Below are 14,370 nucleotides of genomic sequence, written 5' to 3' on the forward strand. Positions count from 1 at the left end.
GAAGATGCATTCTTTGCCTTGCCAGTGCAAATGACCAGCCAGGGGACTATCTGACATTCAGCACTCGCCTATGCAGATAAAAGCATCATTAGTAAGCCCCAATGGAGAGGAATAAAAACTCGTATGACATTCATTATGCCTGTGATAATGTAGTTACTTCGCCTCAGACAGAAATGGGGCCATTCTGCAGAAAACTCATCCTTGTCTAAGTGGCTGTCTTGAAAGGAAATGAGGGTGAGGGCCAAAATCAAGACATGGTGATTAAAGAAAGGGAGTGAACACTAAAGTTAAAACAAAGTATGAGTTCTTTACCAGTGGATCTTTCTTACATACCTGCTGTAGAAATCGTCTCTGTAGTAGTCGTAGTCAAACTCATAGCCACTGTGTACATAAGAAAAAAAAGAATATGCATATCTTATTGCTCCAGTGTTAAATGATTGTGCACAATTTGTATTTAGCCAGGGAAGAAACTAAATCCTGCCGGCTCTTTAGAAGAGGTGGTTCAGCAGTTTAGGATTTCGTGCTGAGAGTTAAATGAGAAAATACAACTCTTGTGACATTGCAGTAAACATGATGCCAGCAGCCAATGAGAAAAACGGAGAGCCAACATCTCTAAAGCTCACTTATTAACACCTGAATCATGTTTGTTTACACAGAATTGTGCAAAAACAACTATTTGCCTTTTTATTTGAAATGGTTTATGCTGGAATGTTTTCTTATCAAGGTCAAATTAAGCTGAGCGACTGTTGCCCTGTTCAACACAGAATAATATCAGTTGAATCACGTGGGCCGAAGCCTCTCCAGCAATTTAAAACAACAACATTTACATTTTTTTAAACACTTAGATTTTTGCAATCAACAGTCCAACATATTATCTCATTGTCAATAACACATAGGTTCTTGTACATATTACACATAAAGGGTTAACTGTAAATTGGAGAGATTTTCTTTCTATATAGATCTATCGATGTAGAACTGTCTCCTTGCTGTAGGTTGATATTTAGTGTATAAACATGACAGTGACATTGGTTGTATCATCAATCTCTATAAGCAAAAAAGCAATTTGCAGAAATGTTAACTGTTCCTTTAAAAACTGAAATAAACTGCTGTTTTTTTTTATATCCTTGGTTCCGTCACACTTTGAAAAACTGCATTTCCTGAGCTTCCAACAAAATGTCAGGGAATGAGTGAGTGTGTAATAACAGCGGATGCGAGTGGCACTGATAGCACAGGTAGGGAATCGGCTGTTTCCTCCCGCGGCCTGCCAGCGAGGATTATGAGCACACATTTTACAGACTGTAAGTACAGCAGCTAAAGTAGGTCAGCAAAGCAACAGTCAACAGATCCAGAGAAGTAAGACGAGTTTCACACAAACCTGTAGAGCGACGAGAGAGGCCTCTTGGAGCCCAACTTGGGCCTGTATGGTTTTGGCTCTCCTGCCATGTTGATGTCTGGAAACAAGAAATGGTGATATTGCATGAAAGAGGTTTGACCACAACAATGAATCTGTGAAAACATGACTAGTCATCTTAAAAGGTCAAAATCAGATTTCCAAAATTCTGTATAAATATTCGTCTTAGGATGAAATTAATTGCTACTTCTCTTTGAAAAATTATAATGTCGACCTCCTGGACTTTTGGTCGGATAAAGGAAGCGATTGAAAGACTCAGCCTTGAGTCTGCTAAAGCTTCATATTAGCTGTGGTTAAACATTATATATTTCGAAACAAAGAGGACTATGGATTTGTCCCCCATTTCTTAAACTGAACGAGGTTGAGACAGGGATCTCTCAATAGCCGATATAGACAGGAAACATAAGTTAAGCTATTGTTAACTGGCTTTTAATCAATAACTTATTAACCAATTGCATTCAATCGATGATAAACAAGACCGCCACTTTGTTCCACACATCCTTGAATGAAAAATGAGGCATGCAAGATCTTATTCTCAAAATCTCCATGAACCAAAGACATGTTACTCTCCAAGTGAAAACATAAAAAATTTACTAGAAGCAATGGGAAACGTTTATAGACAATAGAGTCAGATAAATCCAGACAAGGCAACTTTCATTATTCATTCATTCCAACTTTTGACAATAAAGATTAGAGGGATTAGAGGAAGATTGTTGATGACAGACATTCAAGGTTGGATTTCCCTAAATCACTTCTCAGACAAGGATGCATCAGATAAACCTCATTCACACTGTATACTAATGAAATCAGTGTTTTCTTTATAATCTTAGAGAAATAACTTTAATGTGGGGAAAGCTTTTTTTTTTACACTTACACAGTCAATGTGTCCAGAAGGTGCCATTAATTATATTTAACTTTAAAGTTGTATCCTATAAAATCATCATGGCAACTATTTTAATATAACACATAGCATTACATACATAGCACCCAAAACATTATACCCTTAATGTAAAACGTATATAAAAGTCATTAAAATGTGACAAAACAACTCATTATGAAATCCTTGCATCAGACAACTCTAATAAAACAGGGTCAGCGATGGGAATTTCAATTACCCAGTCAGCTCTGAGCAAAATGTCTCCAGCATCCAGCCCAATCTTTCAAATCAGCAGCGGAGGATGGTAATTCACTGAGATATCAAAGCCCTTTGACATGAATACGGTGTAATTCATCATGATGGGCAAAGGATGTGAAGTCAGGGTTTCTCCAACCATCACCACTGAACAGACAGGAGAGTCGGAGCTGCTCCGTGATGACTTTACTTCATACGATAGCTTTTGTTGTGCAAGATTTAAAACTATTATGTATTTTGTCAAGATTTACTTAAGATCTGCATATGATTAAGCCTTTTACAGAGAGTTTGCTATGACATAATTAAAATGGTAAAGGGCACAAAGAAATATGTTCATGTACCTTGTACTCATATATCATTTTGCTCGGAACAATCTAACACATGTAAATCATCTAATTGTTAATCAAATTAAAGTAAGGGAAATATATTTACAATAAATATGTTACCTGAGTATTTTGGTCAAATCGTGATGTGGTAGTAGTCGGGTTAGTTCAATTAGTTTAGTTCAATTAGTTTGAACAATGAGATTTCAGACCAGACACATTGAGGTCAGCGGTGTGGGAACATTGTGAATTACCGCCACCTGAGCTGGAAAGTAACAGTCGGAGCAGTTTCTTGTTACGACTTGGCAAATCTTGGTCCCATGGGCCAGCCGGAACATATACAAACAATATTTTATTCCCCGTGCCATAGAGGAACCAAACAAAGGATGACATTTACTGCTCTGTAAGATTTGCTCTCTATTTTTATTTATTTTTGCAACCTCCCGCTACCCGTCCATTGCACTTTTGAATGTTGCAATATTCTATTGTATATATACTATATTTGATATGTTTTTAATGGTGTTGTGTCATGTATGTACCTTTCGGAGAAGCCAAAGGCAAATATTCAATGATGCGGATAATAAAGTTAATCTATCTATCTACGTATCTATCTACGTATCTATCTACGTATCTATCTATCTATCTATCTATTTCTTATTATATAGAATATTGGAGATAAACACTGGTTTTTAATTAGGTCTTTTTAATTGATCTACAATTCGGGATGACTCTTGAACTTGCCCGGCCTGATTCTGTCAATTTTTTACTTTCACTTACACAAGGAGATCACACCGGCTAACCCAAGTTACAGAGAGCAAGAACAGAGGCAAAAATGTTCCCTCTTCCAAATCAGTTTATAGCAAATATGCCGCTTTTTGAAGGTAAAAGAAAAAGTAGCATGAATAAATCTACTTTTAATGAGTTTCTGTTGGTTGGATCTGTCTAAACACCTAAAGGCTACACTGTGATGAGACCGGCAGGTGAACTGAGGTCGAATGCACTGAATAATTTACAGAGACCTCTTCGGCCCAATGTTTTCCTCCAAGAAATGAAAAAGCAGCAGAAAGGCAGACATTTTAAGGAGAGTTTCAAGAGTTTTAAAGCTCATGAGACAAAGAGGAAAGTAAATGTAAGGGCAGTCTTACTCAGTAAAACCACAGAACTTGAACAAATGTATTCAAATGCATTAGAGGAATTCAATGACTCATCTGTACTTTCTGTCTTCTGGGTTTCTTTTGTGTATGTTTTGCATTTGTGTATTTTCTTTTCACCTTCTATTACATTATTGCATCTACTTATTTGTTTCCTAAAATATTTATATCTATATATTACAGAATATAATCCTAGTAACATCATTGTTACAGGTTAGGATTAAACGATTTATAGATGTAAAGATGTACTTGAAAAAATACTATTGAACAAATAATCATTAGATGATCATACAAAAAATATATATATATATACATTTATATTAGGACAGCAATCCTTACTCAGTGTAACGACCGAAAATAAAAACCTTGAATATATTAGTGGATTTCTGTGACTCATCTTTATGCAGCTCGTGGCTCCTCCAGTGACTGACAGCAGCCTCTATACCTGCAGAGAGCCCTTGTGCGTGAAACCGGGCTGGTCTCACTGCATTTAGTCTGTCGGCTCGTCGTCAGGGCTTTTTGTTCAAACTCAGCTCAATCAGCCTTGAAAACCCGGCTCAAGGTCAAACACAGAAACGCAAACAAATATCAAGCACCAGCCTCCCACTCACACACATGTAGACATACGCTCGCGCTGACAAAAGCCGCATGGATCCCCGTTTGATGAATGAGTCGCCTTGACGGCTTCCAAAAAGTTGCACGGATAAACAATCAGCTTTTGCATCAACTGCCCTTGGGATCCAGTAAATGTCATGACAGGTGCTGGAGTTGAGTCAGTTGGCTGAACGTGATGCAGAGGTGGATAATGAAGTCCCGAGCTGCCACGCTAATGTGCTGAGCTCGTGGATTTAACATTTTTTTAATATCTCACACGACGGTATGTATGGGTTTTTCTTTGATCCTGTTTTAACATGCACTACTGTCTTTGTCACACACACACACGCACACACACACACACGCACACACATTGATTGGGACTTTGTATTGACTTCCATTCCGCCTTACCAAACCCTATACCTAACCTTAACCAGAACTTCAGCAATGATGTTTTGCTTCATTAGGACCACTCACTATGTCACACACGCACACACACGCACGCACACACAAACACACACACACACACACACACACACACACACACACACACACACACACACACACACACACACACACACACACCTCCAACTCATTGTTTGGATAACCTGTGGGTGCTATGTTTGGAGCCGATACTGTCTCCCTCCCCCCCCATTTCCATACTGGACTGATGGATTTGGGATGCATTGGGATCTGTATCATTATCATTATGCTCCAAGAAGATGTGAGGAACGGTTCCCAATATAAAGCCTACTCTCCTTTGGTCCCCTACTTGGTTCATTAAAGAGAGAGCAGAGAAATAAAAAGCACTCTGAAACGAGCACTTCCCCCCCCCCCCCCCCCCCCCACGACAGACACATACTGAGGCTCTGATTAATTACAGTCATTATAATAATCATATACACAAATGGCACGTATGCCTGAGTGTGTGCATGTGTGTGCCCGCAGACTGACTTGTTTATGCCTGCATCCATAAAAAAGTTGTGCCTGGAGATAGGGGAGATAGAAACTGTTGCTAAGCAATAGCCACTTAGGACTTGATTGATACAGTAAATTGTGTGCGGCATCGCACTGAGGGGTGATGTAAAAAGTTGCTTTATGCCGAAGCCATTATGAGCAAGTTGGCTGCAGCACATTAACATCGTAACACACGTAGCGACAACATAAAGAGTCACATGTAAGCTCCTGAGCGTGCTTCATTTCTTAGCCACAGATGAAAGCTGTGCTTTGACAGGGTGTATTTGAGCAAGGCACTTTACAAATGACTGCAGACGGTGCAGACAAAAAGGTTCAAGTTTTTTTGCCACTGCTCAATTATCCTACTGGTCGTATCACGGCACAAACTACCACAATTTATTAGCAAATTTAACAGTATGAATAAAATATTTACTGGTTCCTGATGAATATACGGGGGAACAAAACAAGAGTATGTGGTACAAATTGGGTATTTTAGTGGAAAGGACAAATTAATCATACTTTATATTTTTAAATACTGGCCACCTTTAGGATACACAAAACTTAAATTGTAAACAGATATAAGAACAATATATTACATCGTGTATTATTGGGACTTACTATGGTTTAATGGAGATACATATGGAGGATTCACCTATTAACCGTCATTATTGGGGTATGAAGGAGAAAATACAATATAAATTTGTTCCATTAGCTGCAAACACTTATTAATATGTCTTCTACTACATTATGACTGCGAGTAAGTCGGGAAATGAGTCTACAGTTCATGTTCCCCCAGGACTCACAGAAGCAGTTTATAGAGAATACATGTACCTGCATTATACTGTTGCTTGGAAGGAAGTGGAGATCTGTCATCTATCTTTATATAAAGATTTGTCCCCACAAGAAAACCATTTAATGTCATTTTAAGATATTTAATCAGCTGTTAATATGTACAGATGGATTAGTGAAGTTTTGAGCCTTCAGGGGAAGTTAACATTAAGGTGATCTTATGCATTCATTTAACTTTCTGTTTACAAAGTAAACATAAAATAGACAACAAAATTTTTTTGTAAATAATAACAGAAATCGAGGAAAACTTTATTATATCAGTGATATTATATCAAGGCAAAAAGCAAACGACCACTTTGAAAAAAATTCAATCATGAAAGGAGGTTTAAAGAGATTGTATCTGCTTATTTTTTTATTCCTAATATAATAATAATAGCAGCCATTTCCACAAGCCCTAAGCAACAGCTCTAACACGCACTGTAACACCCCCTCACAGATTAGTTTTGCTTTTTCCTGCTCAGACTGCAGTAGTTTCTAAATCTCCAGGGTCAAAAGAAATGTTTTTACACCGTCTCCCCTCATCTGAGTACGAGATGAAAGCATCAATCGCAGGTTTTACACGACCTCGTTTTGATAGAGCGCGTCTCCCGGCGAGGATGCGGCTGAGTTCAGTCACATATTTATATATCCAACACTGCAAGAATACAGTCATCACCACCTCAGGGCGCTCTGAATCTGTTTGTCTTCATTCATATTAATGAATCTCTGCTGAAATTACCTGCAAGTCTGTTGCTGTGTTGCTGAATGTGTGATTGTGTGTGTGTGAGGTTCCATTTTAGCTGGATATAGACTCCTCAGCTGAGCCTGCCCTTGAGCTCTATAAGTCTCGTGGGTTGTAGACGAGTCGTGAGAGCTGACGCACGCACACAAACACAAACACAAACAAACACGCACACAAATTGAATTGGTCCACTGGGATGAGCTTAGTTTGAAAAGGAGAAAGTGCCTAAATAACTCTACAGCCTCTTGTGCTGCTTCTATTTAGCCAGACAGCAGCTGAATGCCAGTACATGGCCTGTGGTAATTCCCATTGGTAACAATACATTGGAAAAGACTTTACATAGCAAATGGGCTTTTTAAACACGTCCTCCTTCATGTATGGCTCTTATGAAACGTGTAACGGAAATAATTGGGAAATCTAAGTGGTTATCCATGTTTAAACTGGTGCTTTCTGTGCCTTTATGACTGAGGGGGTATACGTGAAGTTTTAAATTAGCTCCAGGAAAGAAATGAGACAGTGGATTTTCTTTTTGCAGACAAGCCGTCACCTCTGGCACATAACACACTCCAGCTCTGCCGCGGCATGCGTCCTGAGAGCAGGTGAACAGTATTTGATTAAGAGATCATCCGGGCCCCTGTGTGAATACAAATGTGCGACTCGGAGACATCCTGCACGACAGCGGTGGCAAATTCAATCTACGGCGTGTTCTCACACCCTGTAAATCTGACAGGGACGAATGGAATAATCTTCGATCTTGGCTCAAGGGCGAAGGCGGCGTCGTCCTTTTTCATTACAACTGAGAGAGTGTTTTTCTCGAGCAAGGCACCGTGAGTGACAGGTGTAGAAAGCAAATGTGTTTCTGGCTATGTGCCATCAAAGAAAAATCGATCAGGCTCAAGGAAATCCCCTGATGTTAATCAATGATCAAAATAATTGTCATATCGTGAATAAGCGAATTATAGATTCCTCTTTTTTGATTTTCCGTACAACACATTACTTCAATCGTACTAATGAGAATGTAATTGTACTTAATTCTATTTGAATTTCAACAGCTCAAAATGTGACTAAAGATATTTCAAGTGACAGATCTCTCTGGTCAAAAATAGAATTCAGAAATGTGTATAGAAGTGAACATGCTGCTTGCTTAAACCATTCACCATACAAGCAGGGAGCAGATCCATCTGTCTAACGTCCAGACATCCAGACTTCCACACACGTCTATTTAAATTACTCTGTCAACCCTCTGGGAGCTGAATGCCCAGAGCGACAGCATCCCCCCTGATTCCATTCAGGACGAGCACCCCGAGGCGTTAACAGGTTTTGTTATGGGTGGGACTTGGATTAATTGCCTGACAGCCTGTCCTTCCTTAATTAATATCTTGTACTTTGCTCCTTAGCCCTCTTAAGGAAAATGGCTACCTGGCACAGTGTGGACGTGTTTGGCAGCTCCACCACAAACCCCTGAGCTTCGAATAAAATCATTTTCATCAGACCTGCTGAGCTATAATCCATTAAGCAGAACGTGATGTGGGATTTCTATATTTTAGGGTTGGATGGAGTCGATTTATCTCACTGGGAATGTCGATCAAATCAAAAGAGCATATCACCAGCACAGAGGTAGAAATGTTGATGCTGCTGAGGTTTGTCCAAACGTGGGCTCGTGTTGATTTTTGCATTAAATCATATTGAGCGTATTGCTGTAGCCTGAGGTGAAGATAATTCCGTCTTTCATCTCTCCTGAGCTGCTCCCGCACGCTTCCTTCTTTTCTCTTATGATCTTAATCTTATGATCTAATGATGCAAGTTTGTGGCTCTTAACTGCAACACTTTGAAACGTTTTATCCATAAGAGGCTGTCCATCACTTCCACCTAAACGCCCGCTTGTTAAACCAAGCAGGCAGCTGGAAAAATGACAAATCTACAGCTGCCACCTGCTCGGAACTACTGGTACATCTGCCTCCTCGTTCATGAGCTGACTGTGGAAACACTGCGGAGGATGCACGGTGAGGAGCAACTGGAAACAATAGCACAAGCTGCACATCACACATCTGCACAGTAATACACACAAGTGGCCGCAGTTCATACTTTGTTGGAATTTAGTTATATAGAAAATACAGGAAAACGTTTTTAGGGATATTAGATCAATTGGCAGAATCTGTGGTTCCAAACCCGAGGGTCATGATCCTAAGGTTAAATTCAACCAGTTGTTAGAAGATTACGAGGATCCAAAAGCAGGAAATACATGTTTTTACCACAAAGAAAACCAGAGATACAAGATCCTCAGGTTGTTTTAGTTGTTTGGTTGCTACTGGATAATTTGCTGATGTCTCTGTGCTTTAAAAGACTAATCTCATTAACCAAGATGGAAAAATCTTTGGTTGAAGTGGTAACAACTGGAAAAGGTGTTGTAGGGTGCAAATTACAAAGGTGCTGTCATCACTTTTATAGCATCTTCAACAACACAAACTGTGATGCTGGACAAATACTCTAAAGATTTTTATATAATTTTGAACAAATTGTGCTAAAGAGATTTTTCATGACACTGACAAAACAAAAAATCGCTGCTATTTCAAAATCAACCCAGGAGCTGGATTTCCTTACGACTTTCATTGTACGCTTGACACAAAACACCCGTTAATGTGTAACACAAAGTGATTATGATTATTATTTGCAACCCCACTTAAGGGTACAATTTATGAATATGTATGAAAAAGATTTGAAATGCAGAACACAGTCATTGTATAAACACCTGCCATCGATCATAAATCAGCACATATAGATGTTAATATATGAGATTTATTCTTCCCAAGATGCAAAGTGTACACAAATCTTTCCACCAGCAGTGTGCGTCACAGGTGAGTGCATGCACACACACACACACACACACACACACACACACACACACACACACACACACACACACACAACACACACACACACACACACACACACACACACACACACACACACACACACACACACACACACACCCCTGCAGCTGCCAACCATCTGGACATACAGTCCATCACTCACAGGCTCCACTGCAGTGGTTTCTGAACACACAACTTTTCTTGTCACAGAAGCAGCACACTAATTGTAACACTAAGTGCAGCCACAGAATAGATACCGCCCTTTAAACAGCCCTCTGCCGCCTGTGATCAAATCACAGTGAAAAATGAGCAGCTCACACATTTCCTGTGAAAACCACAAAAAAACTGGCTGGAAAAAGGATTAGCTTTTTCCGAATTCATAAATTATCACCATATTAGACGTATTAATGATGATCCTGTAGGATTTATATGGCTGCAACCAAAGATTGATTTCCTTATTGATTAATCTACTGATGTAAATATGTCAGAAAACTGTGAAAAAGCTTGTTATGATTTACCACCACCTAAAGTAGATGTGATTAAATGTTTTTTCCCTGTAATTCTAAGCACACAGATATTCCGTTTGCAGCCATATTCACACATGATGAAGAAAAAGCATTGAGTCTCCACATGGGAGCAGCCGAATATTTTGGAATCCTTGCAAACTGAAAAGATGAATCGATTATCAAAGTAGTTGAGTCGCTTTCTAATCGATTAATCACTGCAGCATCCGTGATCTGATCACCTATGATCTATTTAAACTACAACCCAGTAGTTAATTGTGCTTTTTAAGGTGAAATAAGGATTATATATTTATTTCTTTGCAAGAAATGGCACATTTAGCCAACATGCATGGAGGAGAAGCACGATTCAGACGACACAGACTTCAGACACATGACAGAGAAGCGCCATCGCTATGTGTTTGAACACTTAACAACAAGTTCCTCTGAGCAGCTGCTGTCATTCTTAGCCCGATAAAGAAGTTAAAATCAGCTGAAATGAAATCTCACTCGCACTAAATAAAGTGAAGCTCCTGCATCAATCAACTTCTAATCATCCTCTCAAACACCCCCGGAAAAAATGAATCAACTCCTCCGCCTGCCTCGTCACATACTCACATCTGTGGTTGCGACGCCTGCCCTTGTACATGGTCATGTTGAGCAGGAGGAGGCTGGTGGAAGAGATGCTGAGCTGAGATGCACTTTTCTCCTCTATGGGTTTTATTCTCTGACAGACTGATGCTGCTGCTCCAGCTGCAGACTCTCAGCCTCAGACCATACCATCTGTCAAATTGGTTCAGGGGGAAACCTCTCCTCCAATACACCGCTCAGCCCCAACAGCAGGAGCACAAATTCAACCACAACATCCCTGTCTTTTTCCCTGTGTGTCAAGGCGGATTAGACGAGGGGAAATTACATGATTACAATTTTTTTATGGGAGGAAAGAAGAAAAATGGCTCCCAAAATTTTCCCCTGTCTCCCCTTACATGCTGAAGTCAGGTATATCATTTTAAGGTGAAGTCCAGGGGAGTCAGAAGATGCATGTAAAAGAAAATACAAAAAGCTCACTTCCTTGTATATAACAAAGACAAACTTGTGTGTGTATATTTATAGATAAAACAAGGTAGCCGGCATTTTAGTGTCCATGTCACCCAGAACCCCTCAGAAAAGAAAGTATCCTAAATGTTGAAATAATTTATAAATTTCCCCTTTTAATTTCCTTTTTTGAATCTGGTGCAGGTGAACATAAGCTTCTATTACTTATTTACTCTTCCAAAAGCAGCCCTATTTAAAGTGTGCTTGTAAAAAATTTTAAAGATTCATTGTCAGTTAATACACAAATTATTTAGTCAATTTAATATTAGCAAATATATATTTAAAATGTCTATTACAAGTTCCCACATCCCAATTTTACTTTGTTGAATACATTGTTCTTACTGATACATTTTTGCTTTCCTAAACAACTATCCTTTACTGTTGTTCTTTGCTAATAGGGAAGGGGTGGGCTTTATGTTCGATGCTGCAAGCAGCCACTAGGGAGCGATAGAGATATATTAACTTCAATGAAGGGTAGCTGATCTTGAGAGTGTTGTTAGTGAACATGAACCTATACAAACATGAAACAGACTAACAATAGTATTTATTCTGACGTAAACTTTGCTTTTAGCTCAGTTTTACTCGCACCCAAGTCCTGAGGAAAACATCTGGCTCCTCTGTCTTCTGCAGCTGAAGTCTCTGAACTGTGTCAGGTGCTGAAACTGACTCTATGAGAGATGTGAGAATGAACCAAAATATAAAGCTGTGGGCTAGACAACCAAAACAAAGAGACTGACATGAGCTGAGTCATAAATCCCTGCAGCTGAAACCAAATTTAGACAAAACAATGAGGAATGAATGAGTGGATCTATTAGTCAAATTCAGAACATGCATAATGATGTTCACAATACATTCTAGCAGCTACAGGGTATTTCAGTACACACAGACTCAGGTTGAATACATATATACACATATGCATATTCATTTAAGCCTTTTGTCTTTGCACATTTCTGATTTGTGGTTGTTTTATTCATGTGTGAATTCACTTATTTAAAGCTTGTGTTTACACGTGTACATCTATTGGAACATATTTTCCAATATGTAAAATATTGTTTTTCACTGTCTCTGTTAAACTGTGTAAAGAGCAATGCTTTAAGGGAATTTAGATAAATAAACACATTAAAAAAGGGATTTCTGGTTCATGGAGCAGTGTAAGCATTTGCTGATAAAATATAATTAAAATGAAAAATGTTCAAGAAAGGGGGCAGATGTAAATTCCGTGCAGTAGATTATTTGAAAATCAAGAAAAATTGTCACACAATTAACCGCTATTCAACAAACAGCAAATTAACAAGAGGCTCTCATTTGATATTCAAGCTTCATATCAGAAAATACAACCTGTTCTCTGTTCAGATTCAACCTGCAGAAAAATCCAGTTTGACCTCACCAGTCAAACAACAGAGATCCATCCACTGCAGGAGCGAATCAGCTTCCTACTGCCGCCATTCATCTCTGCTTTTTAAATTTAATTTAAAGTGGATGGGCTGTGGACTTCAGAGACAGATTGAAAGAGCAGGGCGCCCGGGGGGGAGCAGCCTTCTGAATTCCCAGCTGTTGCAGCACTTGGACTCTGTTATAGATGAAGCCTTGTAATTCTAATATCTAATTACACTGACACAGGGCTTGGCAGCTGTCTCATGCGCAGCGTGACATCTTAATACTTCCCCAGCTCCTTTGTTCTCAGTAAGAAAGGACAGGAAAACGTGAAATCTCATGAAAGATAGAGGATTCGCAGCTTCAGGCCCAGTCACTGGAAATTAAACATCAATGTCCTCAACCATTGTCTCATTTTGACACGTTTGGATAAATATCAAAAACACTCTTCTTTTTGTTTCATGTGGAAAACTGTGCAACACAAAAATTATTCCAGGTTAATTCTATAATTGATTTGAATCAAAAGCTTAAAAACAACCACTTTTGAAAAAAAAATCTAACAATCATGGGATAAAATGAGAAATGTAAAATGGTGGTTTAATATTCTGCACAGAGGATCCCTGCAGGAGTTTGAGGACTGAGGACATAAATGAATCCGACCTGCGGAGAGACAGTATGTCCCAGACGTGATGTCACTCTCTCTCAGCACCATCTAGTGGTCAAGCAAGTGGAACAATTCATAAGTAGGCAAAAACTCCAGTTAAAGTTTCAGTTAGAGTTTATATATTCATATTTAATCATCACATCTTAAAATGAGCTTTTAATCGACAATATTTGTTATATATTAATTTAATGTCTTCATTGCAATTTCCTGTTGTTTTAATCTTGTGAAGCACTTTGCTAGATAAGATGAGATAAGATAATATAAGATTAGATATAACCAGATCAAATATATAAACATTCCCAAACTCAAACAAAGTCTCTGAACATTTTTCAAAGCTACCACTAATTTTCCAGGTATTTATGAGGGCTTGATATCACGAAAAAACCTTATTAAACCAGTGATTTAATATAATGTTCTGCAGTAAGTATTTCAGCCACAGGGAGGCGCTCAAAGACCAAACCAGAGAGCAGGCACGCGTGAAAACTCCAGCACACAATAAACGGACACGAGGCAGAGCAGATCAAACTAAACACAGATTTAAAGAATGAACCTTAAGTCATCAATACGTCTATGCTGAACTGGTGGAACTGGGATTTAACCTTCTCCTTTGCTCTTCATCACCAGCAGCGTCTTCATCAGTGTCTAAATAGCTGCCGTCTCAGGCCAAACACCAGTGTGATTGAAAGTCACTGTTGTTTTTATGAACTAAATAAATAAAGTAAATAAAGC

At 38.9% G+C, this 14,370-nt stretch overlaps 1 protein-coding gene across 5 annotated transcripts in view; it reads right to left on the reverse strand.

Moving 5' to 3' along the window:
• LOC133967906 (RNA-binding Raly-like protein) overlaps positions 1–14,370 on the reverse strand; it is a 35,383-nt gene that overhangs the window by 3,787 nt on the left and 17,226 nt on the right. For 4 of the 5 annotated variants that reach the window (XM_062403607.1, XM_062403605.1, XM_062403606.1 and 1 more), the window contains exons 3-4: positions 1,376–1,451; positions 334–381 (exon numbers count right to left, since the gene is read on the reverse strand). In XM_062403607.1, coding sequence (XP_062259591.1) covers positions 334–381; positions 1,376–1,451 — 124 coding nt within the window. Of the gene's footprint in view, positions 1–333; positions 382–1,375; positions 1,452–11,126; positions 11,227–14,370 lie in introns of those variants that run through there. The other variant, XM_062403608.1, reaches the window with a different exon arrangement.

The sequence above is a fragment of the Platichthys flesus genome, chromosome 14 (assembly GCF_949316205.1).
Source record: "Platichthys flesus chromosome 14, fPlaFle2.1, whole genome shotgun sequence".
Taxonomy (NCBI): Eukaryota; Metazoa; Chordata; class Actinopteri; order Pleuronectiformes; family Pleuronectidae; genus Platichthys; species Platichthys flesus.